Source organism: Anopheles cruzii, chromosome 3 (assembly GCF_943734635.1).
Source record: "Anopheles cruzii chromosome 3, idAnoCruzAS_RS32_06, whole genome shotgun sequence".
Classification (NCBI taxonomy): domain Eukaryota; kingdom Metazoa; phylum Arthropoda; class Insecta; order Diptera; family Culicidae; genus Anopheles; species Anopheles cruzii.
The window spans coordinates 63,820,048-63,845,448 of record NC_069145.1 but is presented as its reverse complement, the minus strand read 5'-3'; the positions used below and the strand labels follow the sequence as shown (position 1 = coordinate 63,845,448).

Sequence of the window (25,401 nt, the reverse complement as noted above, 5' to 3'; positions counted from 1 at the left end):
TCCCTTCAGATACGTACTCCGTGCCGTAGAGCTCATTTCCGTCGGTGCGTGTACCTGACGTTAAAGGTTGACGCGTTGAGACATGTTTTGATTGCAAAAGGAGGAGCAGCAGCAGCGATCACAGAAGCCATCGAGAAATCGGGAACAAAGTTAACACTGGTTGTGTGAAAAACACTTCCGTTGGTACGCTACACGCACTGGCGAGTGAAACGAGGCCAATCGCGAAACTATCAAACTGCTGGGACGTGCGTTTCTCTGCGTCGGCCAACATAGCTTTGCAATAACCTCGTGGGGAGCAAAGGTGTATTCTCAAGCACACACACGGGAAGCAAGGTAAAGCTTTTTAGCGAAAGAGAAAAACAGCAAAAGAGCGTAGCGCTTTTGCTTCACACAACATTATATGGGCAATATCGGCCTACGGAACCGTTTTCTGGAGAGCATGAGTGATGAATTGGAAAACAGTGACGTCGACATCGACGTCGACGACGCAATGGCACTGCTGGACGTTCCGGAGGAGGAGGACGAAATGATGAACGAGAGTGAGTTCGCATCGATACTGCGCCAGCTGATTCGCAGGTGTGTTGCAGCAACGGGGCAACGGTACGCGGTGACCGGCCGCCAACGCCAACGGCCGGTAACCGTGTTCCCGTGCGCCGACCATACCATACCCTTCCTCCGGCCCTTTACCACCTACACGCATTAGTTATGAGATTCTGAACCGTTACAGCGGCGACATCATGGTGCTGAACTACGAAAACTTCCTCCAGAATCCGCTTCCGGTGATAAAGAGAAAGCCGAACCTGGACCGACTGAAGGTGAGTGTTTGGACTCCAAACGATCGGCCCAACATAATATGAGCCCGTGTGTGTGTGTGTTTACAGAAAAATGCCATTTACCATGCTACGAAAAGTGCCTCAGAAGCTGGCGCCGCTGGGAGTGCCGATGCGCCGGACTCGATCGTCCGCGTGCTCAACAACCGACAGTTTGGTCTCGGCGAGCGACACGGACCGTTCATGCGGAGCACCGTTTGCCGTATCAACAACCACTTTCGACCGAACGCGTTCGTCGATACCGTGCAGAAGTGCGACATGAAGGTGTTCTGCGGCAAGTTCACGGGCGACGGAAATCAGTTCATCACCGCCAGCCAGGACACCATGATACGGGTGTACGACTCGTCCCAGTGCCAGTATCGGCTGCAGCGCACGATGGAAGCGAAGCACGTGTCGTGGTCAATACTCGACGTTGATTTCAGCCCCGACGGCCAATCGTTCGTTTACAGTACCTGGGCCGATGCAGGTAGGGATCGATCGCTTTCCATCCGCATCCGCTTACATGTACGTCTTTTCTCCCAACGCAAGTGTTCGTCGCAAGTCTGGACAATCTATCATCGGATGGCATACAGTGTTTGTACCTAAACTCGGAGAGTCAGAAGCTGGGCGTGTTTAGTGTGTGCTACTCGAGTTGCGGCAAGCACATTCTGTGCGGCGCCAACTATGGTTACATGTTTGCGTACGACCTTAACACCGCCTGCTGCACGCTGAAGGCACCGATCTCGACGGAGCGGCCAGACGTGAACGCGGTCGGCTTTGTTGATGAGTCGTCGAACATATTTTTCAGCGGCAGTGATCATGGCATCATCAAGGTGAGATACACGGAAGAACGTAGAACGTATCAATGACGTATGCTGGTTTCGTTCTAACATAGCTTTGGGACCGGCGATGCATGAACGAGTCGAATCCGGAGGCGGTCGGCAAATTGGTTGGCCACAGTGATGGTATTACCTTCATCGATTCCCGCAACGATGGGCGCTACATCATCTCGAACTCAAAAGACCAGAGCATCAAACTGTGGGATCTTCGTCACATGTCGCCGTCTACCACCCGCCGGAACATGCACTATCGCAACTGGGACTACCGATGGGACGACGTACCGAAGCGATGTGAGTCGCCCTGCTTGACAAGGTGCGCCCTTTCTGAGCTCTGAACTCTAAGCGGATGTTTATCTCTTCCATTAGTCTTTAACGCACCAAGAACTCTATCCGGCGACACCAGCATTGTGACGTTCCGCGGGCATAAGGTTCAAAAGAGCTTGATTCGGGCAAAGTTTTCACCCGCATTAACCACCGGTCAGCGGTACATCTACACCGGTTGTGGCACTGGTCGGCTGATTCGTGAGTATAAGTCCACCGAACCGATTTTGCTCAACTGCGGGTTGTTAATTCTTTGCCCAACCTCTCGTCTCTCTAGTGTACGACGTTCTGACGGGTGCGATTGTGGAAGCGATAGAAGGACACCACGATATCGTGCGCGATGTCGCTTGGCATCCGCACCGCGCAGAGATCCTCACGTGCTCGGTAAGTGCGTCCTTAATGCGGCCAATGATTTTTACTAACATCGCACACTTCTTACCTCCCGCGCTCTGCCCAGTGGGACACCACCGTTCATCGGCACACGTACCGGGGCCCGGAGGAAAAGGACGAAGAAAAGGGAAAGAAAGCCCGAGGGAGCGATGACAAGCGAATGTCGTACAATTCGGACGATGATTCGGACGACGATAAGAAGGTACAACGGCCCACGCGGCGCTCGCTGCGCATTGCCGAGCGCAACAACGGAAAGCACTATCTGCGCAGTTCTGCATCGAACAAAACGACACGACGCTCGACTCGGAATTAGTCGGAAATGTGACTAAATTAGGAAGTCGAGCAAGGAAGGCTTTGGCGGCGCATGTTAGAGGCAACCGGAGAACCTGCATTCCACCTCCTGTGCCGAATTCCGCGAAAGGTGAGGCCCGAAGATGATCGAACTAATGTATTTAGCACCGATTCAAATCTTGGTCCCGTGATTAGTACAGAGACAGCTAAGCCGCGTGTCACAGTGTCTTCAATGCAGACAATGGGAAGAATAAATAATTTATTACACTGCTGTATGCAAAACGTTGTGTCGTATAGTTATCGGGAGGATAAACAAATCGCGTGACAGACAGCAGATTGGCCAACAATCAAACGGACAGCCGCTAAGTGATAAACGTTTCTAAACGCGTTAAAGCTACACACTGAACCTTGCCTAGCTATTGGACGTCGGCTTCGAAACGGACGACAGGAATTTTTTTTACAAACCAACAAAATGAAGAACATGTATATTGCACAGGAAAAGTAGTAAAAGTAAGAAGTTAATGCGGTGGTTAATTTTTAATTATTGCTAGATTAAAATTTTCGGTTCTTTTGTGGCGCCTATGGCAGGGACCTCCCCGTCCCACTGCATGCAGAACTGCACGTCGTTTACGAGCTTCTGCTCTATAATTTGTAAACAAACGCGATTTGTTCCACGGCGGCTAAGTAAACGAGTGGTGCAAAAGGTGGTTGACATTTTCTAAGTAAAATTCGGTAACTTTAAACCATACAAATGCTGAAACTGTAGCCGAGGTCCGCCAATTGACTGACTGACTTGGCAGTAAGCCGCAAACGGCCGGCGGTGGACTCATCTTTTTTTTCTGAATGGAAAATACTAACCAAATGTATGAACGAGCCAATTGTAAGAGTAATGTGTTTATTATTTGAAAATAAAACAAGAACCAGCAGCAGCGTTCCAGGAACATGCATTTGCGTTCGGGGATATTTGTTTGAAAGTGTTTAATTTTGTTGCCCATTACTTGAAAAGAACATAATCACATTCCGGTCCTGGTGTGCGGTGCGATCTTTCCACATTCTCTGAAATATGAAGTAGAACATAGTACCACGATCTCCCCGTGGCAGTAGGCAGTGCCATGCAATGTTGATTGGACTCGTCCTCTGCAGATATGAACTATGGACCGATCGAAATGTTTTGCAAAACCACTACGGGGGCTTTATTGTAGTCTTTACTTCGCGCATTAGGTGCCGCAATTGGTACGGAGCTGTGCAATATAGTCGAAGTGTAAGTGAAAATCGTAGAATCGCCATCGTCCCGATAAACCAGCATGCGCCAGCCATGTTCAGTCAACGTCAAAGAGTGGCGCTTATTATTTTTCCGGGGGTTCCCCATTAGAGTTAGAATCGCTGCCTCAGCCTTTCGGCCGTAAGATTCGGCTTACCTACCAGCTACTATTACAGTCGCAGGCTCGGTCGTTCGCGACGTCAGTACTCGGTTGTTCGCATAAATACAAAACAACTGCTTACGCGCCATGCGCTTTCATTTGATACTCGTTTGCTGAGCCTCGGTTTTCTTACTATGGCAAAACTGTTCGCTAGTGCCTTTTAGTTAATTGTATTGTAATGTCTCCACGTGATCACTCTCTTTATTACCATGCCTTTAATTCACTCATCTATCCGGCAATCACCGAACCGATTCGCTTTCGTCCAGTATATTGATTCACACGCACGCACGCACGCACACACACACACACAGACACACGTTCACGGTATGGTCACATCACATGCAAACATCTAAGGACAGTACTACTGAGTCCAACTGATTGAACCCATTGCGCGGGTAGCTGCTACCGTGTGTCAGAATTGTATGCGTTGCGAACATTAATTAAAAGCTGCAGCGCAAGAAATGCCCACCACGACGCTCTCAATGACGCACAAAAAGACATCGTGACGCGAAGGCTCTCATTATCCTTCCCTTGATCCTTTTACTGACTGATCCATCGTGCAGCAGACCAAAAGACCGATCGACGTACACATCTCCGGTGCAATATTTCGATATTTCATCTGTCCTTCTGCTGTTCTGTACCCTAAACCAACCGTTGGTTAATCCTGATTTTTCTACGGTTGCTATGGTTGCTTATGGCGCCCGGCATACTTTCTTTATAAGAAACAAGCTACGGCAGGTATCGCAAATCAATGGCATTCTATCATCGTTGTGCCGGGAACTGATTGTTTAATCCGTTTTATTAGTTCATGTCTATTGTTTTTGCATGCTTCCTTTTTTTTTTGTTTCGGTATCACACGACTTTTTGCTGGCCGGCGTATTAGTTTAACACATAATTAACGTTGCTATGTTGACTCAAAATCGGACCATTAGCTCCAGTTACACGAAACGGCGCGTAGCGATGCACAACACGCCGACGCTGGATGCTATACTGTTTTTTCCACAAAATTGTGTACGCTTTGAACGAAAAAGCGAAGCCTACGAAAAAACAAAATATATTGCTACTCTCTTGCATCAGACAATATGAATGTTTTCATTCGCGCGCGATAGGATTGAAACTTATTGTTGTTCCACTTTTTTCTCTTCTATGCTCAGTTTTATCTCCTATTGCTGAATGCAGAGAGGATGGTAGTGCGCTGATTTACCTCGTTTTGTTTATTTTACCTCGTTTGCTTTCGCTAATTGAACACATGTGTTTTTGTAGGATTAGTTTTCCTTTGCTTCACCACTTTTCTGTCCTCGCGGAAAGTATGTTTATTGTTACCAAAACAGAGCGTCGCGTCGCGTGTCGTGTCCACCATCAGTTCATTTGGTTGGTTCTCCTGTTCTTTGTTAACATTTTGCTTGGGGATTGGGGAGTTTTTGAAATGATATTCTGTAACCGTAGCGGTTCATCACCCGGGGAGCGGCCTCATCCTCTTCCAGCGAGGTGCGCCTTCCGTCTGGCTAGCAATCACAAAATTCTCATCAAATGGACAGTATTAAAATTATCAGATAGCATGCATGTTAGAATGATTACGATAACGTTGATGTGTACCTAGGATCTATGCTGTTTGCTTTCTTCCTGCAACCGCAACCCTACACGGAGCCGCCTTTCTCACCAAAAGCCAAATTGTTGTTATAGATAGACAAAAATCAGTTTTCGTACCGGGCCAGACGTGGTGTACGATACGTAAGTAGTAGTAACATCCATCGTACGTCCACTACTCGCCAAACATGCCAAACATGTCGCTGAATTTGCGGAAATCCACAAACCTTACCACACTCTGTATCGCCCTTAAATATCCGTTAGCGTGCATCAATGTGTGGTTGTTTCTTTGTTCGTTAGTTTCCACCCCGCTCGTAGAGTCACAGTAATAGTCAGTCACACAACAAGTGCACCGGCATTTTACACATCCGATCCCTTTACCTCATTTCATGCTGCACAGGTGGCAGTCCAGTCCCACGGCAGTCGCGCGGAGCCCACGGTGTGCTCTAAGCTATGGTTACAGGTATAAATATCAGTCATCCCTGCTGCGGCAAAGCACTTTGCGCGCTAAGCCGATCGCCTGATCTCAGAGAATTTCGCAACACCGGCAGTACCTCGGTCGCGGTCCGTTCGCAGTCGGTGGCGGTGTGACGGGGGCGAAGTAAGCGTGAACCTTAATGTTTGGAAGGTGGTTCTGTGGCAGGAAATTGGAGAACGGTGGATCAATGCGCTGGTGGTTCGAGGTCGCACGACCCGTCACTTACCCGTAAACGGCGGATAGCGTTCCGGGAAATGAGTTGGCAGTCGTACAGCTCTATCCGCTGCAGATTGTGACAGGTTATCAGATGCTCTAGCGTGGCGTCGGTGATCAGTGGACAGTTGTCCAGCTCGAGGACGGATAAGCTTTCGGCGGCACAACCCCCACCCGCCAGCTGCCGGATCCCTTCGTCTGTTATCAGTTCACAGTGTGATAGCGTCTGGAGCGGAAGCGGAAATGGGCCGATAAAAATATGATGCGATCGAGATAATTCGATTAGACTTTGTTAGACTTGAGAATTTACCAGTTTCTCCAGACTGGGACATCCTAATGCTAAGTTCAACAGCGTGGCATCCGTTATCAAACTGCACTCTTCCAGATCCATGCGCTCGAGATACTTGCAGTTCTTGAATGTAAAACAGTGGAACAGTGGATTCAACAGTTTCAAGCAAATCACAAAATCTTTTAATCGAAATCATCAGCTTACCTTTGCCAGGGCAATAAAACCCGTGTCAGTGAAGTGTGCGCAGCCGGCCACCTCGAGCGTGTTGAGATAATGATTACTTGTTGACAGTGCTATCAGCGATTGGTCAGTAAGCTCGGTACACTTCGACACGCACAGCTGCTTCAAGTTGATGCATTTTTCTGCAATCTTCGATATCGATGCGTCCGTTATGCTCTAAATACGAACAAAAAAAACACAGATTAATACTTCCGCAGATGCAGCACTGCATCTAAGAGTGTCACAATGCCGCGCGACTTACATCACAACTATGTAGATTTAAAACCTCGATGCCGGGACAGTATAGTGCCAACGAGATAACTGCCCTATCACTCACTTGTTTACATCCTAGAGCGTGGAAAAATGAGCGTACATGCAAAACCAGGGATAAATACATTACTAATCAACACTATTTTGAATTGCGTTATTTTCTAAGGAACAGCATAAACATCAAAACCGTAAGTGGTCGTCAATTCTGGCGTGGTGAAGGTTTTTTTATTACCATACCTTTACTGCTAAACTTTTTGATCTTATTGCATCCCCTAGCTAGGGCCTCGACGCCATTTTCTGTAATAAGGTTGCACCAGGATACGTTGATTTCCGCCAGGTTCTGCGAAAAAAAAGTCAAAAGCAGGCAAACGTGACACCGGAAGCGTGAAAAGGGATGGTCCGTACTGCTAAACCCGTACACCTACCGGACATCCGTCCGAAAGTGCTTTAAGGCTGCTGTCGGAGATCTGCGAGCACGACTCCAGATTGATGGCGATCAGCTTGGTGCAGTGCTTGCTGAGCGGTTGTATGGCAACATCGCTGATCTTCTTGCACTCGGACAGATCGAGATGCTCGATGTTATGGCAGTGTTGTGCTAGGGTACGTATGGACTGGCTGCCGACCGATTGGCAGCCGCGCAGACGCAAATACTTGAGGAAACCACCACACCGGAGCGATATATTCTCAATCACCGGTCCCTGTGGGCCGTCGTGTGTGTTTATGTGTGGAATGGTAAAAATGGTTTTTTAGGTTACAACGAAACAAAATGCACATCGTTTTGGGATCGTGAATGGAAAATTTACCTACCTCAATGTCTCGTTGGAAATCAAAAAGATCAATCTTCTGCCAGTTGGACCCATCCAGGGCCAGCATGTTCCAGTAGCGAGACACCTGTGTGTACGTGCGGATGGGGTCATTACTAAATGTTTGCAAAAGCAAACAGTACCATTTTTAAACAGCGATTACTTACTTGACCACAGCGACACAGTGAGGTTACGTCGAGGTATGATAAAATGCGTAGCAGTATTTCCTTCGGTAGCTTCCGAGAGATTTCGTCGTCTGGTATCATGCATGATTTCTGGAAATAAAGTAATACACATAATAACACTGTTAAAATTAAATATACGAGGAAAGCGCCATTTGTAGGCTGCTTTTCTGCACATTAAAAAACGCTCAAAAATGTTGTTTGGCATATGAAAACTGGCATGTAAATTAACACGCGAAACGACCATTTTGTTCAAGCAACCGTTTGCTTCGAATAGTAAGTAGCCTACTGACATTCCCAAATGGAAACGAAGCACATTTCCAGAGCTGCATTTCAATTCACACCACCGACTACTGCTTCTTCGTTGATACGGAGCCGCTCAAGCTACGACGCTACATGGCGAAGTAAAACGCCACTACTTGGAACGTTACCGGAGGTCAAGGTTTTTGGACAGCCAAGGAATAAAATGGCGCACGACAACAAAGGAGTGATGGAAGAAAAAACACTTCGCGTCTGGGTTGGTCGGTTTGTCGAACACGGTTTGGTGTAGGTCGGTTCTTAGTTGCCACACTTTGTGGACGTTAAAGAGCAGAAGGACTACTTCGACGGGATGGAAAACGAAAAGGACAGCCAGCCAAAAGAAAGCGCACCCGTTTACTACGAATGAAATTAAGATTCGCGTCACCTGCTGGTAAATGGTAAAACGAAAAATCCATAAAATGACTTGTGGGTATATTTTGTGTAGATTTTGTTTTTGTTAAAAAGTATATAATGGTCACAGCAACCATATAGTCCGAAGATGGCCCTCCTGGCTGGGATGCGGTCTAAGAGGTCTGATATTGTTCCTTTTGTTAAGAGCGAAACCAGCTTAGATAGAGCAAACCTGCTGCTGCATTGGTCGACTATAGACATCAAAGGATCGTCGACTATGATACTGTTCCTGATACGGGAATCCCCCTAGGGGCGGCGGTTGCTTCGGTGGTTGCTGATAGCACTGGAACGGCTGTTGTTGCTGCCAGACGTCGTTGCTACTGCGGTGATGATCATGGCTTTGGCGATGATAGTGATGATGGTGGTGATGGCTGTGTAGATTGGGATGGTAACGGTTCATGATGGTGATGTTGCACTTTAGCTTCAAGTACGCTCCGCGAAACTAGTCACTTATGGCTGCGTTCACTCTCTGTCTACGACTATCGGCAAGAAAGGATCCCTGTTTCTCGAAATGCAGAACAATGATGCTTTTTTTTAACTTTTTAATAAAATTTCGCAAAATAAAACTACTACACAATGTCTAGCCAACGCACACGAGACACTCGAAACACGAAGAAAGTGGGTAGCTCTGGTTGGAGGATCTTCTTTGTCTGCGCTGCAGTTTTAAAGCTTCTGCATTGCACAGTGATGACCAGCACAAGGACGACGATGTCTTGTTTGGTTGGGCTCTTCGCGTAGTCTGCCCGTATCTCGGAGCAAAGCTAGACAGTAATGTTGCCCGTAGGAGGGTTTCGAAGTAAAAGACGACCGACAGACCGAGGCAGGCGAAACCGATATGGCAAGAAGAAACGAATACCCCCAAGAATGCTTCCAGCTTCGCCGCGCGAAAACGGAATGTACAGAAGGACTAAGGTCGCACGGCGAGGGGGCGCTGGCTGCCCGTACAAGGTAAGGCGGTCATGGCGAGTCCTTTTTGTCGTTTCTGAATTAGATTCCCTGTGGCAACAGCATCAGTAGTAGTGCAACAGCATCGGCCAAAGGAGCGGGACCACACGCAGGGCGCGATGGGCGGATCGGTTGCACAAATGAGACGCCACCGACGAAGATGCGAAAACGAAGGCACCACACGGACGAGTGCACACGTTGTACAACAAAGAGCCGAACGCAGGACCCGAAGCCCGACCAAAACCAACGTCGTCGCGGCGGAGGCCACGTCAGCGCCGTTGCTAACCAAAATCCGATCCTTGCAGACAGCTCTCGGGACATCCGCCGCCTGGCGCTGGGGTGATAGGTAAAACGGTGACCAACGCCACGAATACCATCTAAGCGCGTCTGGTTCAAACAACTGGCCCAGTAAACGAAAGGGGTGGAGCAGTGCGGTAGCAACCAGACGACAGACATACATTTTTTCCCGTGTCCTCGTTATCCCACGCACGAATAGCGGGCAAGGGTGGTGAGAAAGGGGAGCGGCGCTTGGGTAGTTTTGTGTCTGGAAACTCAACGACTGCGCGCGACACGCCCGATACGGTTCCGGGTAGCGCTTTTTACCTCGTAACGGAAGAGACAGTCATTAGAAGCAAAAGCAAGATAGCTTTAAGCTGTTTAAAACCCCGTCTACGATCACCGAGTCTGGTTTGGCCCTTTGTCCTGTGCTTCAGACACTTCCGTTACTACTACAAAGACAAATCCTTCAATGACTGCCTTCTTATGTTCATTTATAAATGGTCAAAGGATTTGGGAAATGTTTTGAACATCTTCGTTTCGATTCTAAACCATTTTCAGACAGTTCTAGATGGATCGTTCCATATTTTCAACTATAATATGAATTCATAAAAGGACGTACCGATGATTAAAAATTTTGTACATTCTCAAAAACCAAACGTGCTGATAAGAACTGGCACAGAAGTGTGTGTTGCTGTCTCCAGCGTGCTGTGTATCAACAAGAAGTCAACCCCAGTGTGAGCCCCAGAACTGACTTGACCTAAATTGTATGCTCCCATTCCGAGCTTTCAGCTGTCCTTTGTGTACCGATGGCGGGGATGGTCGATTCGAGCACACAAATTTGCACCTTATCTCAGGGGGGTAGCCAGATTTTGTTTATTTTCTGGAACTGCGCACTGCCACTTTAAACTCTTACTACGGAAAGGATCGCCACGTGTGGGGAGGTCCGCGTTTGGGGGCTCTCCAATCTGGTGCATGTACACGTTCTTTGATGTTTATTTTTTGTCGGGAAGTGTGAGTCAGGTGCAATATGCAACATTAAATAAAAACCAATGGAGCAACACCGAGCGAAGGGTTAACAATTTAAATCATTAATCTAGAAACAAAGCCGTTGGGTTTCTTTTCGCATTGCCATTTAAATGCGGACGTTTCGCAAAGGTATACCTTGTGTATTACAACTCTTTGTTTCTTGACACTTTGCTTGAAGAAAAGGCGGCTTTCCTACGTCTTTCATCCGTTCGTCGTTTTTCATGAGAATGCCAGACACCGGTCACAATGGAATTAGAAGGCCAGAACGAATGGTGCTTTTTCTCTGCATAATAATCAATCCTTCAAAGTGCCACAAAGTGATTCCGCAATCTTCGGGGACCGCAAACATACCTCAAATCTATTCCGGGCTAGCTGGCTCTGGTTTAACTTGTCACTCGGGTCCTTACCGGACCCCTTTTCCCGCTCTCCGTTGCGAGCAGTCATCACGGTTCCCACGATGATGCCCCCCCGTTCGGTTGCTGTTTGATGCGGAGTGTCTCGTTTCGTTGGAATGTTCAAGCTGCTGTTCTCGGTTGCTGCGTAGCAGTAGGCGAGGGGCGACAGCCTCTGGCAACCGCGTCGAGGGTGTTTTCTGTTCCGGATAGTAGTACACCCTAGAGCTACTGTAGTCGTGACGTAGCACTATGCTGGAATGACAATCTGCGACACAGGTTCATGAACTTCCGATTGCCGTGTCCTAGGTTGCGTTGTTAGTGGTTTTGCTTTTCGGCACTGCTGGGTGGAACAAATTAAAGGACATTGGAAAAGGATTAAACAAAGCAACGGTAGTGTCTCAGTGACCTGAGGTTGTGCCGCTACCCGCATGTAGTGTACATTCGAATTAAAGACGAAGGAAATCATATGGTGGCGCAACGAAACATTTAGAACACGATCTTTAATAACAACAAATCGATTGGCATTGATCCTGACCACGGACTAGAGAACAAGCCGTAAAGAACCGCACACCGCACCGCACAAAAGCCAGTGAACAGCTTGACGGTGGCGGCGGTGATCAAACGCGGAATGCGCGAAGGCTCTTCATGGCCATCATCAGTTCGGAGCACCACTTTTCTTTGTTTGTCGCCCGGTCGCTGATGATGCACGCACACGAATGCACCAACCAACCTCCATAAACGCGGCTGGAGCTATGGTCGGGTCTGAACATTTTTTCTTCACTGTTTGAGCGAGTTCGTCGGGGGTTACTGTGATGCTCCAAGGATTAAAACCTTGCAAGGTTAAGCACAATTGTAAACTGCGAATGGAAGAAAGGACACACACTTTTCAAACAATCGCACATCGTGCGAAAGGCACAAGGCATGGTGCACTACTGGAACACAGTACCGTAGCTGGATTATTGTTGCGCAAAGTGAACCATCGGAGAGGGTTCTTCCAGCACCGCTTAAGAATCGTGGAAATGATTGTGATACAGCAGAAGTTTTCTAACAACTTTCAACAGTGCACAAAGCCGACAAACCCCATCACCCGGGATGTCGAAAAACAAGACGAACGATTGTTTTATGATTCTCACTTCCGCCTTCCGCACGATGGCTGGAAGTATCTCATAGGAAATCGCAAGCAACACAGCGAAACTCGGCACCTTCTCGGCGGTTTCCATGCAACCGCAGCGGCAATCACTTCCAAACGAACAAAAAGTGGCAGCAATTTTCACTACGACTGGTGCCCCGTGCACCGTGGAAGCTCCACCTCACCCCCTGGTCCTGGTAGGCACTGAAATTAAAGCACGCACACGAGAGAAACCGTACCGAATGTACAACAAACACTGTGGAGTAAATCGACCACTAGCGCGTTCAACAACAACACGACGACCCGCCGCCGCCGACCGTAATGTTTGATTCAATATGGCGACGTTTTATTTTGTTGTTGTTGCCGAGCCTGTTGTTTTTGTTTTTGTTTTTGTTTTGAGTGGCCTCTCTCTGCTCGGGGGTGTCGTTTTCCCATTTCACGCTCGCCCCCTTATCAATTCCCCGTAGCACGATCGGAAGTTTGTTCCGGTTGCACCTTCCTTCTTGCCCTCCGAGGGTAATGAGTTGAAGGGAATATGAATTAACGCGAAAAGTGAATACTATTTTACACGCAACAAACTGCCCTGCCACGCCGTGTACACTACGAAAGGCACTCGAATACGGAGCACTCCATCGACGGTTCGCGAACTCGAACTTCCACTTCCCACTGCGTAATCATCGACGAATTGAATGATTTAACTAATAACGCGAGGCAGATGGGAGCTGCATACGGTTCCTTGCGGCACACACTCCTGCGATCGGATGTGATGACATTCAGAAACCGCGTCACTAACTCACACACCACACACACGATCTGCTCACGCACAAAGTTGATTGTTTTATTTTAAGCACAAGCCTTCGAACCACCAGAAACCCAGGAATGGACGGACGATCGACAGTTCAAGCAAGCCATGGACGCACGCCGAAGCTTCGGGCGAAAAGTCGTATTTAGTTTCAAACACTCGTTGACGCAATGTTTTGCCCAGCCAACGGTCAGACCGAATCACTTACCCCTAGAACATACTGCCGGTAACTAGGCGGTTATCGTACGCACTTTCGCCTACGGCAACTATTGTTGCTCTGTTGCTTACTGTTTCCCAGCGGAGAGCAGTGTGAGGCTGCGCGGCCTCAGAGGGCAAATTTTCCTGCGTCAAGGATTGCTTTGTACCTTGGAGGTGTAAAAACCCCTGACTTATTTTGTAACGCAAAACAGTCGGTCTGGTGTTGTTGATAATGAGTGCGTGAGTTCCACGTGCAGCAGCACGCAAAGGGCGTAGCACGGCGCAGGGCGGCGACTATGTGAGTAACCACCAATTTATATTATGATCAATCAGCTGTTCCACCCACTCAGCTGAGCACCACAAAACATTGTCCCGTTCCTTAGCAAACGCAGTTAGGAATCGGCTTAGTTTCGCTGTTTTGTTCCTTACCAAAAAATGCTCCTTGAGACGAATGTGAACCGATTTTATTAACCACCAAACATTGTCAATTCGCGACCTCTGAGCCCTGCTTATTATTTTTTGCTCTTCTACACTTTCGGCTGATCTAGGGCTACATTGAACAAAAAAAAAAACGCGAACCGATTATTGATTTTCACTTCGCACCATTCAACTGCACACACGCTCGAACACACGAGGCTTACTAATTGGATGTAGTTCGCGTCCTGGGCACTTTGTATGTTTTCGATTTTGTTGCACTAGCTCTCTGCTACACGCAGCGATGAAGAAGAAAAAAAACAGTATGTTGAGGCCAAAACATACGACGCACTTTTTTGTTTGAAGTTAATGAAAAACGAGGAAGAAAGTGAATCGTTTATGTAACGTTCTACCTAATCGAACGCAAGCTGGCTCCGGTTCGAAAACTTTAATAGGTTCGCAGGGCAATCGCAGAACGATTAGTATTTTCGCTTCAGTACGCCTTCACACGCCTCCGCCTCGCCTCGCCATAGCCTCCTGAATTAGCTGAATTTCACAATCCATTGCAGAGGGCGACGCTCCTTGAACGGGTTTTAATTCGAATGCTGCAAATGCTTCACTTCGGTAGTAACAATTTTGCTAAACGCACAGTAACAGCGCGATAATGTTTATTCCTTTTTTACTGCTACAGCGAAAAGCTTTACTTGCTCTTGCTCCAAGATCCATAAACAACCTGGTAAGTGAGGAAAAAAAAATAATTTTTTTTACCATTGGGAAACGAACATTGACGTACGCCAGCATCCCAAGGTTCACACATATATGGTGTGACATGAGTGTTATCTTTCCGTTTTATATTGTTTCTTTTGTTCCGAATTTGATGCAAAATAAAACAGTTACCTAAAGTACATTTTTCACAATAGTGAAAAATACCTCTCTCACGGTATTGTTTGTGTATCTGGTGGTAGGCTCAAATTAGGGCTACAATTTGCAAGACCATCATTTTGCGCTGTTCACCTTGGTCTTGCTCTGACATCGCAACGTCAAAATTATAATATTAATCATCAAATTGTCAAACGACTCGACTCGTTTAATTTTTGTTTCGCGAGTGCTGCGTTGGAATTTTGCTGTATTTTGCCGATCTTTGCGTTAATTGTGTGTTCATTTTTCGTTCAAACGCTCCCCAAACACCAAGTCTACGAAATGGTAAGTGCGCATCGATGAATAGATTTTACACTACCAACGAGAAAGGGCTTACAACATTCGATGTTTTGTTTTCCTTCTTTGTCACCGTTCGCTACACAGACTAATCTGACCGAAGATCAACTATCAGGTACGTTCATAAATCTGTTTATACAATTTCTACCACGCCGGCTTCCGCTTCGGTTCTGTGCCCAAAGACCGAAGGTTCCCGGACACATGGGCATTTGAAAAACCTACCCATTACCGCACGGAACCGTGTTCAGCTGCTCCTGTTTGCCACTTCCTGTTCACCACGGCGGCATTCCAGTGCAGTGACGTCATGCTTCGAGAAAGCTTTGTTGCGTGTGCAGGCTTCGCGGATGGTTCGCGGCCATCGCGTGGACAACAAGGATAAGGAAAAGGAACGATGGCATCTTACGCATTGTGGGTTCTGTGTGCTGTGGCACAGTGGGAGCAGATGATCATCTCATGGTTATTTCACGTTAACGGTTCGGATACAGTTTATTCGAGCGCATGACGAATGAACTGTTGTGGGACAAAGAAGAATGTAGATTATAGATAAATTTTTGAATTAAGATAATATTTTCGCAGTCCCGCAATTTGTAGTACGCTGAGATAAACAATTTTACAAGATAACTACGCTAACTGTTGTAGTAACAGCTCATACAATTTAATAGGGCTAAAGTCCAATTTTTTCACAATTTCCACATGTGAATAAGCATGCTGAATGATGGTTTTAAGACACAGCCAGTTTATTTTAAATGGCATATGCACTACATTTGCAATTATTTAGCAACTTGTACGTTAGCCTACTGTGATAATGATAGAATGATAAGAAACAGGCGAGGTGAGGGCTGTCCCGGGGTGACTCACCTACCGCCGGAGCCACCTTTAAGTGTAGTTGTTGGGAGCAAACTTAGAGTGACCAATATACGCGTATTGGGTTTATACGCCCCATACGTAGCATATCACACTCACGACAAAGGTACCCCGCTTTTTGTTGATGCATTTAGAGGTGATGTTTATGTTGGTGCTGCACTACGCGTTAATGGGTGGAACGAGGTCGCGTCATTTGCCAGCCTTTTGCCATAAAAGGAAAACAAAACGAAACGAGCCCGGTGCTACTAGCAGCACGATGTCTCCGCAGCTGACCTCCGCCAATTCAAGCTGTACTGTGAGCGAGGCAGCAAAAAATTGCCTTGTGGAAGTGGTAGAGATCTCGTGCGTCTCGAAAAGTCGTGTTTCTGTCCACTGCCTTTGCCTTGCCCCTATGCTGCCTATGCTGCCCAGCCGCAGCACAACTTACTTCACTCATCGCAAGTAGCACCAAAACAGCAGCGCCTAAAGGTCGATTATCGTTTGAATAATGATCAATCGTCAAATTTGGAGCTATTATGCATAGCAGATGGTTACTGTCTTGCACGCTCTACCATCGTACCGGGTCATTAAAGTTGCATATATCATCATGGCGTGTGATGAAGTCGCAAAAGGTCACTGATATGTACGCATGATTGATCAATGAGCAATTGTAAATTTTAATAATCCCCGTAGGGGTCGTGGATAAACCGGGTTAGAAAATTGTATTTGAAGAACTCTTTCAGCTAACGATCCCATTTCTAAGGTAGGATATTTAATTTACACCGAGGGTATTTTAATTAAGCGAGGGGATGGTTAGTGGAACATAAGCTAGTTTCATCAGAAATCAGAAATTTTTTCGTAGTTTTTAAACAGACGACAGATTCTAAAACAGCTGGCGGACTTTATTCTGCTCGCAAAAGCAGGTCACATATCGTAAAGTGCCAATGAAGCACCACTCTCTGGCGATCGTCACAACCGATCGTACGCATTCGCAGTTGCCAACATAGCCAAGCGTCGTGCGTGCGTGTCTGTGTGTAGGTGCCATGGAGGTCGTTCGAGGGACCCACGACCAGACTGGCTCTGGCCGCGGTTGCTGCCGAACATAAAAGATTATTCAATTTTCTTCCATAAATGGTTTCGCTCTCGCCTTTTGCGTTCGCGGCATGAGCCGCGGCGGCGCTACCAGTGCCTTCCAGTTTTTAGCGACTTAAGCAAACCCAGCTCCCCCGAGGGGCCAAAAGACTGATTCCCAGACCACTTTCCGCGCGTTGTTGCATCTCGCCGCGGATTCGCACGATGGGGTTGTGTTGGCGCCCTGCTGCCGAAAGGGCGCACGATTGTGTTGTCCTGAGGCTGAGGAGTGAAAATTTGGTTTCTGTATTTTATTGCATTGTGTAATTTATTGCACGTTTCCCAAACCAGCCTTCAGTGAATGCCTTTTTCGGTGACAGACAGCCGAGTTTAAATGTTTTTTTTTTGCATGAGTTTGTTTGACGACGTCACTATTGTAAAAGATATGTTTTGATCAGGTACCTCTGGGCGATTTGATCACCGGCAACTGTTGGTGACCCTTCAGACATTATTTGGTTTATTGTTGTAATCATTTCAATACCATCGATAGAAGCAGAAACTGAAAATACATGTTGAGTACTGTACTGAGACTGAAAGTAACCGAATAACTTGCTGTTGATCGTCAACATGTTGTTACCACCGACAGAAAGCGTGAGATTTTCGGCTGAGCGACGGTTGATGAAGCTGTTCCAACTTTTCCGCATTCAATTGACCATAAATCTTTCACTTTCCGTGTGAACCCTGTGTGGAACCCTCTTTTGTATGCCGTGGAAAGTATCTTGATCCCCGCCATGATCAACATTTTCGATAAAAAATAATGTCCACCGGAATAATTATGATTATTACCATCTTGCGGAACCGTTGTCGAAAAAGATGCGTTAAAGTCGTCTCTGGTGTGTCGTCTACTAGAAAGTGTCCGTTTTTATTTTGGCGCCCCGAAAGAAACTGGGCCTCTGTGTCGTTGCTGAGCCCCATTTCGAGGCATTACCTTTTAAGTCGCTACATTTCTCGATTCACGTTTCGCCTCCGAACCTCCGAGACGAGCGAGAAATCCCTGCCAAACAGCTCCGGTGCGTCGGTCGGCGGTGGTTCGGTTGTCCTTCGGATCCGCATACCGTGTTTGGCTTTTTGGCCAGTTTGCCTGTTGCCCTTATTTTGCGATGGCCGTTTTTAGGTTGCGATGCCGCACCGGTGTCCCCGCTCGGTTCACAGATCACAGTCCTTTCGTTGCTGTTTTTTTTTGGTTTACCTTCCGTAGCGCCTATTTATTGTGATAGCGGCACGCAAAAATGTGGCACGGCAGTCCCTTTCGATCGCGTAAGAGGCGGGGAGATGAGCGAAGTAGCGATGTAGTATTGCCTCGCAAACAGCTCACAACCTCCGCTCCACGAGATGAAACCCGATCAACCGTGTGGGGTCGCGCGCACCGCGGGTTCGTGATGATGACGTCCAGCGAGGGCCGGGCTTCGCCATAAAACGATGTGACAGTGACCAATAAGGCAGAGAGAGAGGAGAGCGTGATAATGGAGGGACAGAAAGAATCAGCGAAGGTGGTCATCAAACGCACCAACTGTCTGCATTATCAACAATTAAAATCACGAACATGCTGGCTTGGCATCCATCCGATCACCTTCGGAGGCACATTAGATTCGTGCGTGGTTTTTCTCACGACTTCTCGATCGCTTTTCTTGGAACCGCAATAAAAAGTGAGAGTAGAGGCAAAGTTTGCGAAAAGCCTCACCGATGCTCCTTCCCTGGAGGGGCGGCCTCTCTCTCACTCTAGATCCCCGTCTCTCTTTCTGTCGTGTCTTTCGAGACCCCTCTTCCGTCGAAGGTAAGCCTTTGACGGGGGGGTCGCCCATTCACGGAGACAGCGGTCTACACCACCCTTGGCACCACACAGCCGTCGGCTCGGATCGGGTGGTGGATTCCAGTCAGTTGTAATCGCACCATCCCATCGTCGACACGTGATCGTCCCGATCGTTTGCTGTTTCGCGTGTTCAAATATCGCGCGCGCTACGTATCCAGTGCTTCACCGGCCACTAGCCGCCTGATCGCAGCTGATCTGTCCCGCTTTTCCTTGAGCCGTGTGCTGTGATCGGCACTGGTTTGACACACGCCAAGTCGTTGGACCATCTGGGTTTGTTTGGTGATTTTCAGTATTCCGCTTGGATTGTCTCTTATCACCTTAGTAGATCGCAGTTTTTTGGCCACTTTGAGTGCTATTGGTTGATTGATAGAATGTGCAAGTGTTGGTGAATAGTCCGTGTTGTTGGAGCCTTAGGGGGATTGCCATTGTGATTTTGAAAAAAGCATCTAGCTTTGTTGATCATAAGCATTATTAAGTATTTTTCACAGAACTCTACAGCGTGCGCGAAAAACATTCACAATCGAGACGGTATCTGAGTAACGAGTAACGATATAAGTTTAGAGGAGTTGGTGCCAGAGAATATCAAAGCCACAGAATGGCAAAGTTGATCGGAAAGTAGACAGTAAACAGGAAAACAAAACCAATTCGTGAAATTCTGAAGGTGAATTTCAGTCTATCGAAAAGTTGAATCCTTCCACTGTATCCGCTTGATGTTATGTGAATATTGTGCGAGTTGGTACGGTCCTCAAATATGGAAATGGTGTTGAAAATACGCGGACATTAGCGAATGCTGAGCTCGAGGACTGTAAAAAGTGTACTGAACTAGAAGTTACTTCGTTTGTGTGCTTCATTCTGGGATCTTGTTTGCCGCAATGTCCACATGGCGCACGGGGCATCTACAATAGAAGACTGATACTAGATTGCGTCATGTGACACGCGGTTTACTTAAGTGCAGTTTATAGCACTTGTGGACAAACAACATGTCCCCTATATCCACATCACCGCCGTATTGTACCGCCAATTCCGCCGTTTTTTCTGTGCACACGAAAGTGTTTCGAGCGCGGTGTCACCTTCTCTTCTAGTGGTCCACACATCCTTCCTTTTGAAGACGATGCCTGGAGCAACCTGCAAAAAGGAAGATGTATGAAATTTATGGTTTTGTTCTGTTTTTATCTAGTGTTTGTGAACAGTTGCATCTGGCGCAAGTGCAAGTGTGATAGTAAAGAATACCATTGTGGACCCCCTTAGGTAGTAAGAGTGTGTGGTTTGTGGGCAACAAGTTGAGCCGCCAATTGCAGCAGCAACATGCACATGTACGATCCGCCGACAAAAAATAACTTTTCTTCCGTAGAAGGTAAGCACCCGGTGGCCAGTATCGTGCCCAGCCAGTTGTGGGCTTTTCAATTACTTAAAACGTATCAGGTACTGATTCCAGTGTCAGAAGATGGCAGCTCTACACAGAATATCATGCGAAAAGCCAGCAGTTCCATGTTTTCAAATGCGTTCATGCGTTAATCGGTGCCCTCAAATGCTCTGATACAATACTTCAACTTGTGTTAAGAAAGTTTGATAAAATGGATAATTATTTCATGAAAAGATCGTGAACCATGTTTTTTTTTACAAAATTTCCGTCGTCACCGTGCCGCTCTAGTGTTGTGTATTCTTGTCGCAATTCCTCCGCAATTCAGTTTACGATCGCGATCTTCATTGCCATTGGGTGTATAAAGATAGAGCGAAAGAGTCTGATGGAACCGCCGGAAGGGGTTGTTGTTGCCCATCAGCACCATAACGGGCAGTTCCGTTATCATTTATGCGTTGCCGTTTGCTGTTTTAAGCACGCCGCTCCACACAGCATCTTGCGGGAAATACTTTGTCGGGGAACAGGCGGACCGGGTTTGCGCACGTGGCCCCCCATGGGTGAGCGCGCGCGGGTGGACGTAGAGTGTCGTTCGACAAGTTGTTCGAGTTGGTGGGGTCCGTCAACGGAGGGCGACACATTCACTCCCGCGTGTGTGTTCTAACCTAACTGACTACGGGTGTTTTACTTCCAGAATTCCAGGAGGCATTCAACCTGTTCGATAACCGTGGCGATGGCAAGATCCAGCAGCAGCAGATTGGCGAGTGTCTGCGGGCGCTCGGCCAAAATCCGACCGAGTCGGACGTGAAAAAGTTCACCATGCAGCTGAAACCGGACGAACGGGTCTCGTTCGAGGTGTTTCTGCCGATCTACCAGGCCATCTCGAAGCAGCGCACCGCCGAGACGGCGGACGACTTCATCGAGGGGTTGCGCCACTTCGACAAGGACGCGAGCGGTTTCATTTCGTCTGCCGAGCTGCGGCACTTGCTGACGACGCTCGGAGAGAAGCTGGGTGACGATGAGGTGGTACCGCTCGCCGGGGGAGTTGCATGAAATTGTTCCGCTAATCCTGTCCCCTTTCTCTTGCCGCAGGTCGAACAGCTGCTCCAGAACCAGGAGGACTCGCAGGGTAACGTGAACTACGAAGAGTTCGTACGGATGGTGATGAGCGGTTAGAGATGACAGCCGTTGGGCAGCCGGGCATGTAGGAGCACAGCACATTCATTGCGGCAAAGAAAGCGGAATTCGAGGCACAACCACGTGTCTGTGTCATTTCCACCCGTTTCCAGCCACCCAGCGACCCCCTACTGGGCAGTGCGCCAACAAACCAATTGACTTTAGCTATAGAGGACAAGGAGAATGGAGAAAGAAGCGGAAGGTTCGAGAGACAGGGCGGGTAACATTTACTTAAACTACTTCATTCCTTCGCACCTTACGAGGGCGCATTTGTTTACTAATCTGCACTTGTTCGTGAATCGCTTCTGTACGAAAATTCATGATAACGCGTTCACCCATTGTATTCCAACACGCAGCTGCTGCACACGGTATCTAACAATATTCACGAAAACAATGCCAGCAGGTCCCATTTTTTCGTCGGATTTCGCGTGATAAACGATTCGAGCACAAGTACGATTGTGTGTGTGTTTTGGTACGGTCCAGCGCAAAGTATTAAATTTACTGTGACAATAAGAGCGGTGATTCTTGTGTTTGCATTTTTTGTCTCGATTATTTTTGCCATTAGGTTTAACATCCTTTGCTTTGTCAATTTTTTGCACACTGTAACCTGTAATGCAATTTCGTTTGGCTGATTAAATGTACACCATAAAGAGAAAGAAAGGGTCCGTTGTTGGGAGATGTAGTTTCGGATCCCGATTAAAGGGCGGTTGAATACACAATAAACACACTCCACCATACGTTTTACAGTTCGTTTTATTTATAATTGCATTTATTTTGCCGCATTGCGTGTTTTTGGAAACTACATATTTAACGTCTTTAGGAACAATAAACTTAATTACGGATAGAATAAACCAATTAGGCGCGGCCAGTTTGTGATTGTTGTATACTTTTCTCACACCGCTTCCCTTCCTATGTCCGTTTCTTTCCATCGATCGGATTGTTTTTTTCTTTTTCGATATATTACAAAATATGCTGCAAGCACTTATAAATACGAAGCCGGTCAGGTAATGGTGGTCTGGATAAAGGAAAAAGGCACGGGATACGCAATCATTCTAGGTGCTAGTGTACCCCGTATGCATTCATCTCGTTCGTTCGTTCTTTGCCGGAAGGCTTCCCTCCTGTTACGAGTCATCAAATTCCCACTCAAATCCACCGCTCGTGTCCATGGCCAGCTTATCAAAATCGTCGCACAGGGTGATGTCGTTTTCTGTACAAACGATAAATGTCACAACTAGATTAGAGGGTGACTGCGATGGTTTGTCATTTAACCCTACAAATAAACTGATCTAAACTGGCCCTAAAGATTTCGAAAAGAATCATCTAGTAGTAGATAAATCGTGATCGATGCTTTTGTTCGTTAATTTTGAAAATGGATAGAAAACCAAGTAAATTATAGAGAACAAACAACAAATATAGAAGAAACGCACCTTTGATGGTGTTGAAGTCGACCGTTTGTATGCAGTGAATGGCAAGCTGTTCCGGGATGTTGGTGTGCTTTACTAGTTTGAAAACGGGATGGGAGAGAAGAGCCACCGCGCTTGGCCGGTCCTTAGGGTCCCTGAAACAATAAAACAACGAACTCGAACTGCATAAATTTTACGATTTTCAGGTGGTGGTGCCGCTACTCACCTCTCGAGACACCGTTCCGTAAACTTGTGCAGCTCGTCGGAAAACTGCCGCGTAGCGTAGATCTGCCGGGCTGAGGTTGCATCGCCCGAAGCCGCTTCCCTGGACTGCGCTAGCGCATCCTCGCTGGGGATTGTACTGGCGTCCAGCAGTTGCGGCGAATAGCCGCGCATCTTTTCCGTCAACATGAGCGTAGTTGAGAAGGCGTAGAACGGCTCCAGACCGTTGCCGAGCTCGCACACGGCGATCGCCAAGCTGTAAATGTCCGACTTTTCCGTGTATCCCTGCAGATTCTGGGCCAACACTTCGGGCGCCAGCCAGTTGAGCGACTTCGTCGAGTGGGGTGGCAGCTCGTGCAGATTTTGAACGCGCTTTCCCTCGCCCAGAAAGCTGGTGCACACGCGAAGTCCGCCGAGCACGGCACGAGATTCGTTCAGAAAGATGTGGCTCGCCCGGATCGAGCGATGGATGTAACCCTTGCGGTGCAGATACTCCAGCCCCTGGACCACGTCGCGCAGGATGCACAGGAGAATCGTTTCTTGGAAGCCGGTCTCGAAGTAGTTTAGCATCGTGTCACGGCACGATCCGTAGCACATCAACGGCAGGACAAAGTACAGCTCGAAATGGTGCACGAACGAGATGTGCAGGCTGAGGATGTTCGGATGGTCAAACTCGCGCAAATGTTTCGCTTCGTCCTGAATGTGACCGTCCTCGTTCTTGAGGTCCTCGATGAGAAACTTCTTAATCGCGACATGCTGCCCGCTGGGACGGTGCTGTGCGAGGTAAACCGTTCCGAGGTTGTTGAAGCACTTGGCTAGCTCTACCTTAAAATCGTAGCTCTGCACATTATTGCCAAACATTGTTCTACACTCATGGAGGCAGCAGGCACTAAGGCAACCTTTTTCTTCCGTACTTACGTACACGGATTAGCAGCCAACCCCCAAGCCGTCCTGTGTACGCGTTTCTCATCGACTGTGTTTGGTAATGTTTGTTTACCTATCTGCGCTTCTTCTTACCTTATCAATTCTCTTCTTTTACTTCTGCTAACGTCACCAAAACGTCCTGGCAGCATTCAAAATGACCGTTACATACAAGTGAGGCACGAAACCTGTAAAAATAATCAAACATTCAAACATTGGCGCAGAACCAAATGCAGGACTCATCCAAACGAGTAGCGAATCAACCACCGTGATGCCATAGGATCATTTGATCTTGCATTTACAAGTTGCGCGTTTCGGAAACACGACTTCTTACGTTCGAATCCCAGTTACAAGCTGTTACGGACGGAACCGGTGCACTGTTACTGTTTTCCGACTTTCGGGTCCCCCAATCGTCTTGCGAACTTTTGAGCGAATCGACGCTTTCGACCTCAGACGGACAGTGTAGATACCTACTACCGGCCAGTGCTACGGCCACGACGAAGATCCACCGACTAACAGAGAGCCGACGGAGTGGTGCCAACGCGCGGCGAAGAAAGCCAACATCCGCAGGGAACTTAGGATCAGAAGGATCGAGGTTCAGGCGAGGAAAGAACTTAGTCCGCACGTGTTCCGTAGCTAATGATCTCCGATTTATTCATATAAATTTCCCTGCTTATATAGTAAGTTCTTGGCCAACTCCGACTGTTTTCCGTTTCACTTTGGCTAGCGCGACATCTTAGGGTTTCTTTCGCCCTACCGTTCTAGTTCTGCTGACCGACCGATATCGGTAGCCGTGCTATTTACTTTTATGTTGCCCCACTGAGCTGGCCGATCATGCGGCGCATCGACTTATGGGTCGGGAACTGGCAAATTGTATTTATTTATTTTCGTTTTCGTTTCGCTCAACACAAACCCTAAAAGGACTGCTGTCCTTCGTGACGCTTTGGGGTAAAAGGATAATTTCACGGGCTGGCGATGCTTTTTAAATAGATTTCAATCTTTATTTAATGCGTAAAATGATTTATACGTCTAAAGTGTATTATCCTGTTACTTTATAGCATTTACAAACTTTCAAATTTCCCTGTCTTACACTCTCTCTCTCTCTCTCCCTCTGTCCACCGTTGACCATAAACCCTACGAAATAAGATGAAACAGAGCGTGTGTGCTTCCGGGAAACGTACCCAACAACGCATTTCCCGTTTGATGACCAGTTTATCAAAGTTGGTAGATTTGTCACGGAGGCACAGCGATTGGACAAAGGGCTCGGACGCAGAAGCAAAAGAATCATTTGCTTTTTATTGGTGACCACAAA

At 47.5% G+C, this 25,401-nt stretch overlaps 4 protein-coding genes across 7 annotated transcripts; 2 read left to right on the top strand and 2 right to left on the bottom strand.

The window, feature by feature from the left end:
* Positions 1–2: 2 nt before the first annotated feature.
* Positions 3–3,419, top strand: LOC128272255 (DDB1- and CUL4-associated factor 11-like). 2 transcript variants are annotated; one of them, XM_053010030.1, is made up of 8 exons: positions 3–576; positions 728–815; positions 882–1,296; positions 1,359–1,642; positions 1,705–1,939; positions 2,015–2,170; positions 2,247–2,353; positions 2,427–3,419. In XM_053010030.1, exons 1-8 carry the CDS (start codon positions 401–403, stop codon positions 2,670–2,672), a joined length of 1,707 nt encoding a protein of 568 aa, XP_052865990.1. In that variant the 5' UTR covers positions 3–400; the 3' UTR covers positions 2,673–3,419. The 2 variants fall into 2 exon arrangements, with proteins under 2 accessions (XP_052865990.1, XP_052865989.1); XM_053010029.1 differs by having other exon boundaries at positions 704–815.
* Positions 3,420–3,854: 435 nt separating this feature from the next.
* LOC128275137 (F-box/LRR-repeat protein 20) lies at positions 3,855–11,814 on the bottom strand. Of its 2 annotated transcripts, none has more exons than XM_053013540.1 (10): positions 11,425–11,814; positions 8,098–8,205; positions 7,935–8,018; positions 7,553–7,825; positions 7,365–7,467; positions 7,120–7,205; positions 6,843–7,034; positions 6,660–6,761; positions 6,363–6,575; positions 3,855–6,292 (listed from the first exon to the last, which is right to left on the bottom strand). In XM_053013540.1, exons 1-10 carry the CDS (start codon positions 11,515–11,517, stop codon positions 6,185–6,187), a joined length of 1,362 nt encoding a protein of 453 aa, XP_052869500.1. In that variant the 5' UTR covers positions 11,518–11,814; the 3' UTR covers positions 3,855–6,184. The 2 variants fall into 2 exon arrangements, with proteins under 2 accessions (XP_052869500.1, XP_052869498.1); XM_053013538.1 differs by lacking the exon at positions 11,425–11,814 and adding an exon at positions 8,996–9,223.
* A 3,287-nt stretch (positions 11,815–15,101) lies between these two features.
* LOC128274815 (myosin-2 essential light chain) lies at positions 15,102–22,289 on the top strand. Of its 2 annotated transcripts, XM_053013130.1 has the most exons (4): positions 15,102–15,214; positions 15,314–15,341; positions 21,062–21,390; positions 21,460–22,289. In XM_053013130.1, the coding sequence occupies exons 1-4, from the start codon at positions 15,212–15,214 to the stop codon at positions 21,541–21,543; spliced, it is 444 nt and encodes a 147-aa protein (XP_052869090.1). In that variant the 5' UTR covers positions 15,102–15,211; the 3' UTR covers positions 21,544–22,289. The 2 variants fall into 2 exon arrangements, with proteins under 2 accessions (XP_052869090.1, XP_052869089.1); XM_053013129.1 differs by lacking the exons at positions 15,102–15,214; positions 15,314–15,341 and adding an exon at positions 20,193–20,364.
* LOC128274814 (STE20-related kinase adapter protein alpha) lies at positions 22,285–24,129 on the bottom strand. The gene is made up of 3 exons (XM_053013128.1): positions 23,173–24,129; positions 22,971–23,101; positions 22,285–22,750 (listed from the first exon to the last, which is right to left on the bottom strand). The coding sequence occupies exons 1-3, from the start codon at positions 24,027–24,029 to the stop codon at positions 22,665–22,667; spliced, it is 1,074 nt and encodes a 357-aa protein (XP_052869088.1). The 5' UTR covers positions 24,030–24,129; the 3' UTR covers positions 22,285–22,664.
* Between the last annotated feature and the right edge of the window lie 1,272 nt (positions 24,130–25,401).

Excerpts from the sequence above, each read along its gene's own strand:
- LOC128272255 (XM_053010029.1), top strand. The coding sequence starts at position 401 with ATGGGCAATATCGGCCTACGGAACCGTTTTCTGGAGAGCATGAGTGAT. Across the intron at positions 1,643-1,704 it reads GTGATCATGGCATCATCAAG|CTTTGGGACCGGCGATGCAT; the intron begins GTGAGATACACG and ends GTTCTAACATAG. Across the intron at positions 1,940-2,014 it reads GGACGACGTACCGAAGCGAT|TCTTTAACGCACCAAGAACT; the intron begins GTGAGTCGCCCT and ends CTCTTCCATTAG.
- LOC128275137 (XM_053013538.1), bottom strand. The coding sequence starts at position 9,223 with ATGAACCGTTACCATCCCAATCTACACAGCCATCACCACCATCATCAC. Across the intron at positions 6,762-6,842 it reads GTTTTATTGCCCTGGCAAAG|AACTGCAAGTATCTCGAGCG; the intron begins GTAAGCTGATGA and ends TTTACATTCAAG. Across the intron at positions 6,293-6,362 it reads ACGCTATCCGCCGTTTACGG|AACCACCTTCCAAACATTAA; the intron begins GTAAGTGACGGG and ends TTCCTGCCACAG.
- LOC128274815 (XM_053013129.1), top strand. The coding sequence starts at position 20,316 with ATGCACATGTACGATCCGCCGACAAAAAATAACTTTTCTTCCGTAGAA. Across the intron at positions 20,365-21,061 it reads TAACTTTTCTTCCGTAGAAG|AATTCCAGGAGGCATTCAAC; the intron begins GTAAGCACCCGG and ends TTTTACTTCCAG. Across the intron at positions 21,391-21,459 it reads AGAAGCTGGGTGACGATGAG|GTCGAACAGCTGCTCCAGAA; the intron begins GTGGTACCGCTC and ends CTCTTGCCGCAG.
- LOC128274814 (XM_053013128.1), bottom strand. The coding sequence starts at position 24,029 with ATGTTTGGCAATAATGTGCAGAGCTACGATTTTAAGGTAGAGCTAGCC. Across the intron at positions 23,102-23,172 it reads ACGGAACGGTGTCTCGAGAG|GGACCCTAAGGACCGGCCAA; the intron begins GTGAGTAGCGGC and ends TTATTGTTTCAG. Across the intron at positions 22,751-22,970 it reads CGACTTCAACACCATCAAAG|AAAACGACATCACCCTGTGC; the intron begins GTGCGTTTCTTC and ends TCGTTTGTACAG.